This window comes from Elephantulus edwardii, unplaced genomic scaffold (assembly GCF_000299155.1).
Source record: "Elephantulus edwardii isolate Elephantulus edwardi_28Jun2011 unplaced genomic scaffold, EleEdw1.0 scaffold00192, whole genome shotgun sequence".
Taxonomy (NCBI): domain Eukaryota; kingdom Metazoa; phylum Chordata; class Mammalia; order Macroscelidea; family Macroscelididae; genus Elephantulus; species Elephantulus edwardii.
This window is the reverse complement of record NW_006399942.1, coordinates 1,859,663-1,865,828: the sequence shown is the minus strand read 5'-3', so window position 1 is coordinate 1,865,828 and position 6,166 is coordinate 1,859,663. Positions and strand designations below refer to the sequence as shown.

At 31.5% G+C, this 6,166-nt stretch overlaps 1 protein-coding gene across 1 annotated transcript in view; it reads right to left on the bottom strand.

The window, feature by feature from the left end:
- The window catches only part of LOC102854348 (protein transport protein SEC31-like), a 44,484-nt gene that overhangs the window by 36,464 nt on the left and 1,854 nt on the right, over positions 1-6,166 (bottom strand). The window contains exons 2-4 of the mRNA XM_006896837.1: positions 5,673-5,699; positions 4,926-4,949; positions 920-1,045 (exon numbers count right to left, since the gene is read on the bottom strand). Of these exons, the coding sequence (XP_006896899.1) occupies positions 920-1,045; positions 4,926-4,949; positions 5,673-5,699 (177 nt within the window). The remainder of the gene's footprint in view (positions 1-919; positions 1,046-4,925; positions 4,950-5,672; positions 5,700-6,166) is intronic.

Sequence of the window (6,166 nt, the reverse complement as noted above, 5' to 3'; positions counted from 1 at the left end):
GAGAATAGTGCAACAATGAATGAGTGGAAGCCCAAAATCTCTGTAAATGTTTATGAAAATTAATAAAATATAATTATAGAAAAAAAATCCTTGAATCTTTAATCTGTTCTTTAATTTTTTTATCTGTAGAATACTCACTTCAATGATTTTTCTAATTTTGTACATCTAAATTTATTGCTTAGAAAATATTCTCTAAGAAAACACACACACATCCCCCCCAAAAAAACACCCCCAAAACAGTATATAATTCTAGAGGTGGTAGAAAGATATGTAGTCTCTTTGTGTTAAGATTTGTAGACTAGGAAATCCCATGGACACTTGTTATGAGTTGGAATCAACTCAACATGGTGAATTTGAGTTTTAGTAATAGAATGTATAATATAACAATAGTTATCAGAGTGTTCTTCATAGTAAAGTATCTTACCTCATTGCTGAAGAGTTGTTCTCTGGTCTACATATGGTGAGGGGAAAACAACAAAAGACCTTTGGTGTTGTTTATCCCCCATATTAGAAAAAGTGTCTTAAAGCAAAACTTCTGTGAAACACAGTGGAAAACATATAATGGAATCTGAGCAAGGCACTTCACTTTTCACTTTTTTTGTGTTGTAGTTGTTACACTGAAATGATGTTTTCTACCTCTTCTTACATTAAAGAATAATTTAAGATGTCAAGTAAAATGGCAGCAGCAAATATTTAGGAAATCTATGCTGATGCAAATGTAATTGCTTATTTGTCACTACTGTTAATATTGTTGCATGTTAATTAGATTTTTACTATATTGTTTATGATTTCATTTCTGGAGTACAAGATATTACTTACAATAATTTTATTTTCTAAATTAGAATGTACTGTGTCCAGTCTGTTTCTAGTAATTTCCCTTAAGTGCTACTCCCAACTTAAACAAAACTGCAGGACTCACCACAGTAGAAAAAAGGGGATCATTGATCGTCTTAATGTCATTCTTTGGTTTCAGAATGAACTGTTGGCAAAAATCCTGGAGGTACTTAGGGAAGTAATACTTCTGATAAAATGGGTTGATTTTGTCCTAAAGGAAAAGAAAATTATCAATATTTACTTCCGCATTAAATCTCCTCCATGGATCAGCAGATCTTCATTGAACCATTAAACTAGAACTTTATTTAATTAGATAAACCCTGGAAGGTGACAAAACAACATTTTAGTTAATAAAGAAACATTTATTTACTTAATGAAATTTATTATGACTGTATATAAGCATACAGAATGCAGAGTTAAAGAAATTATCTCATTATCTAATGCCTTGAAGAGAAAAAAATAAACCCCTCACAATAATGCAAGCATATTTAAGAAAGAGGTACATTTCCTGATACTTGTGCACTTAGACTAATTCACTCTAAGTTAGAATTAACCTAATTGCTCCTAACAAGATCAACTATGAGCTATGCAACTCCTAACTCACTACCTCAATCAACATCCTTAATAAAAAACTCTCAATCATTAACTTTTATCAGAATACCATAATTGATGCTGCTGGTCCATGGCCAACACTTTGCTATTCATAGCCTTGAATACATTCTCCCTGGTAACACAATTAGCATGTTCACTAATCAAAATGTTGGCAGCTTGAACCCAGCAGCTGTTCTGAGAAAGAATAAGGTGTGGCAGTTTGCTTCCTTAAGGATTTGTTGTCTTAGGAAGTTTTACTCTTGTACAATGTTACTATGATTTAGAATCAATATGACAGTATTGCATTTGGTTTCAGATTGGTTCTGAACATTATTGTGAAGATTCTTTGCATAAACTATGTTGGAGTTAATCAGCGGGTTCTTAATTTGGCACTTACTTGATTTAAACTACACTTTTCTCTAGGACCAGATATCTGATATCTTTTGTTAAGAAAAACCCTAGAAATTAATACATATACTGTAGATAGCCAATTTCAGTCTCCCAAAATGACATTGTATCTCAGCAAGCAAGCAGTTCCCTCCCCCTTTTTATGAGTTTCTTCACTACCTTTGTTGACGTTATGGACTTAACAAAATTAATATACTATTTAACTGTTAGGAATCTAATATGCCTTTATATTTTCTTTGAATATTGAAAGAAAGTATATCTTACCGCACTGGATGAACTTGAGTATTCCTTGAAAAATAATAGTTAAAAATTTTAGTTAAAATCTGCTCAATAGAATATATTCTCAGTACTCTCCTAATATTCCTAGTTATTTTGTTATTTTATTTAGTTTATTTTTATTATCCACAAAGGGAGCTCTGGTGGCTAAATGGGTAAGGAGTTGAAATATTAATACAAAAACAGAAAGTTCAAATCCACCAGATGCTCTACGGGAGAAAAATGAGTAATCTCCATCTATATGATGTACAGCCTCTGAAAACTCTTTGGAGGATCCGATAGGAGTTCTGGCTCCACAGCAATGAACAACAAACAATACCAGTACTCCCATGATTGTTAGTGTAATAAGTGAAAGTATTAAAAATAAAACAATATTTATGGGGTTTTTGGCTGACTTGACTTTGAAAAAGAAACTACTGTTTCTTTTTTACCTCCCAGATGGAACTGAACCACATTACTGCATTAGCAAAGTACCTTACCACTAAGCCACCCATTGTGGTCATGGTGCAGTCAAATCAGAACTGACTCATAGCTGACCTCTGGTGGGTTTTCTAAGGCCGTTTAATTCTCACAGGAGGAGATTTTCCATCTCTCTCTCCCACAGAACAGCTGGTGGATTTGAACCGCCAATCTTTACAATAGCAGCATAGCATCTTACCACTAAGGCCATCAGAGCTCTCTTAAAAATTGAATAGTAGAGATAAAATATAGTTTACTAAGTGTAATATCGCAAAAGAATATGGACCAATTTAAATACCCTAAGGTAGCCAGGGATAGCCTTAATAAATCTCTTTTCAGTTTATAAAAATAAAGACATTTTAAAGATATGTCCACATTTAAATTAATAGCTTTATGTATCAATAGCATCAAACAAAAAATTATTTCAATCATTAAAAATGTCTCACCGTCTCAGCCATCTTCTTTGTGATTACCTTAAGAAAAAAAATTAGATCTGATATCCCCAGTGAATTCCTTTTGTTTCTCTTGAACATGAAAAGAACAGTTTTCTTTCATGAAAGAAGAGTAAGAATGATTTTCATTCTATTGTCTTACTTTTGCATGAATTACTGAGACATAGTTTTGTACACAAATATTTGTAAAATGAATAAATGAATGTTGCTGTTATTGTTGTTGTTGGGTGCCATGGAGCCAAGTATAACCCATATTGACCCCATGTATGACAAGATTGGAACCCTGTCTTATCCTGTGCCATCAACATCTCTGGTACACTTGTGTCCATTGTTGCAGTCACCATGCCAATCCACTGGGTTGAGACGTCTTCCTCTCTTTCACTGACACTCTACTTTTCCAAGAATGATGTCCCTCTGTAAGGAATAGCCTTTCCTAGCAATATGCCCAAAATACGCGAATTGAAACTTTGTCATCCTTGCTTCCAAAGAACACTCTATTTGCACCTATTCCAAGACGTAGTTATTTGTTCCTTTGCAGTCCATGGTAGTTTTGACAGTCCATTCAGTACTTTTCTCCAACATCAAAACTCAAAGGCATCAATTTTTCTTCTGTCATCCTTATTAATTTTCCAGCTATCAGAAACATAGCAACTAATTGAAAAGACCAGGGTCTGGATCAGGCACACCTTAGTCTTCAAACAAATGTCATTGCTCTTCAGTATTTTGGAGAGGTCTTTTACAGCACACTTGCTCAAAGCAATATGTCTCCTGCTCTCCCGACTGCAGATGCACGGGTCTTGACTCTGGATCCACATAAGATGAAATTATTGACAATTTCAATCATTTCTCCACCTATAATAATGTTGCCTATTGGTACAGTTGTCAGGACCTTTGTATATGCAATATTAATTGAAATACATGGATAATATTCAAATTCTTCAAAAATAGCCATTGATTATTTTATTGTGGATAAGAAAAATACCACTGGGAAAATGAATATGTTTTAGATACTAAATGCATTAGGCTTTTATTATAAACAAATAAATATTAGTATAAAAGTTATTTTAGAAAAAACACATTAACCTATACATAACAAAATTATGTAAAAAAGAAAAAATTCAATATGTAAAGTATAAAGATAAAGCTACTAAGTACAAAATGGAAATGACTAAATATTTATTCCAGTTTTCAAAAATCTTTGAATTCAGGGTTGTTGTTATGTGCCATCGTGAATTCAGGGTATTAGTTGATTACTTTAAAAGTATACTTTCAATAAGAAGAAATAAGTTTATTCTAATTAAAAAAATCTTGGTCTAAAAATTTTCTAAACCTAAGTTTATTTACATTTGGCTCAAAGTTTTTAATATTTTTAAACATTGTCTTTTGGATGTTCAATCACAATGTTAAACAAGTAAAAAAGACATATAATTAAGAGAGTTGCACTATTTATTGTAATACTTTTTAGCACTCTGACACAAAGTTACTGATAGCAAAGTGTGAATGACTTTGTGGCTAAGAGTGCAGAATTGAGGAGAGGAAGGATGGGTGAGAAAGGTCACAAGATTTTTTGAATATACATCATTTAACACATTAGTATCTAATGTTTACATGGTATCATTTTTATTAGTTCGTAGCATCTTTGTAAAGCAATGAACCATCACCATTTACCACCTCCAATTTAAAAATAATATTTCTTTTTGAGTAATTAAGAAATGATGCATATTTCATGAAAAACAGCATTTCAACAATCAAATACTAACATATTGAGATGATTGCATTTTACCTTATGAGGATGAACGTCCACACTCCTGTACTGCTTAAGGTTCTACAAAATAAATATGTTAATTTTATACTAGGATAAAATGAAAAAATACATTAAAATGTGTTAAAGATGACAGGACTTACCTCCTGTGAAATATTGGAAGATTCCTTAAAGAAAAGGAAAAATAAATCTTATTTCATTAAATTATGATATGTGCCAAAATATAACTGTTACTCTGTGCACAGATATCATATTTCCCCTAAATTAAAGTTTATAAAAGTTTTTATGCCTTCTACAAAATGAACTTTTTCTGTATATTGCTATTGTTAAATTCACTCTGCACTGTACTTTTGGCTAAAAATAATTGGACCACAAACTTTTTCCAAATATCAGTCTCAAAGAAGAAAGAAAAGTTATTATATTTAATCTATAACCTGTAAAATTTATATTTTCTTTCTTTCCATCAAGAAAAAGGAAATCAAGATATATTTTTAGCAACACTATAGATTTTTTTGTGCTTTGGTTGAACACTCATTTTCTATGAAGTCATTTATAAATGAATATTCAATATGACTACAGATGATCATGACTCCATAGACCAGAAATAGAAGAGATTTAATATTATACTATTCACAAAATCTCTTATGTTCACTATGCATTCTAAGCTAAAGTTATTAATATTAGAAGACCTTTAGAACATCAAGATAAAAGAGTATATAAATCTAAAGTTTAGATTTTGGTGTTTTTCTGTTTTATAAAAAATATGAATGCACTTACACTTTTCTGTATTACAGTATCTATAAAATTACTTGTCATATATAAATATTCACTAGAATATATTATATGACACTAGGTGAAGGTATTTTTATCTTTATATTAATGTATCTTACCTCACTGGAAGACTGAGACTTCAATTTCTGTCAAAAAAAAAATTAAAATTATTTTCAGAGATTCTTTACATTTCAAAGTTCTCACTCTCTCTTTCCTTACTGGTAATGGGATTTTATAAATTTATTTCTAAGACTGACTAGTAGTATGAAGATTTTTTGTAAAATTATTCTGTTGTACAATATTAACAATCAAACAGGTGTGTAATTTATAGTTCTGGAAAGCCTTAATTCAATATTGGGTTTCTAAGTAATTTTTGTCACAGTTTAAGCTATTAAAAGCAATAACAGTAAAACAGGACATTGAGTAGGAATCAATTATTTTCCGATATTCCGTAGGTTTTTGTTGCTGTCATTAATTACATGAGAGATTGTCTATCTTTCTCCAGGGGTGATGCTGGTGGATTTGAACAGTCAGTGAAGGGCCTTCTTTGGTTATCAGCACAACTCCCAAAGGGCTAGGCCACCAAGCTCCATAGAATGATGTATAGGCTTGT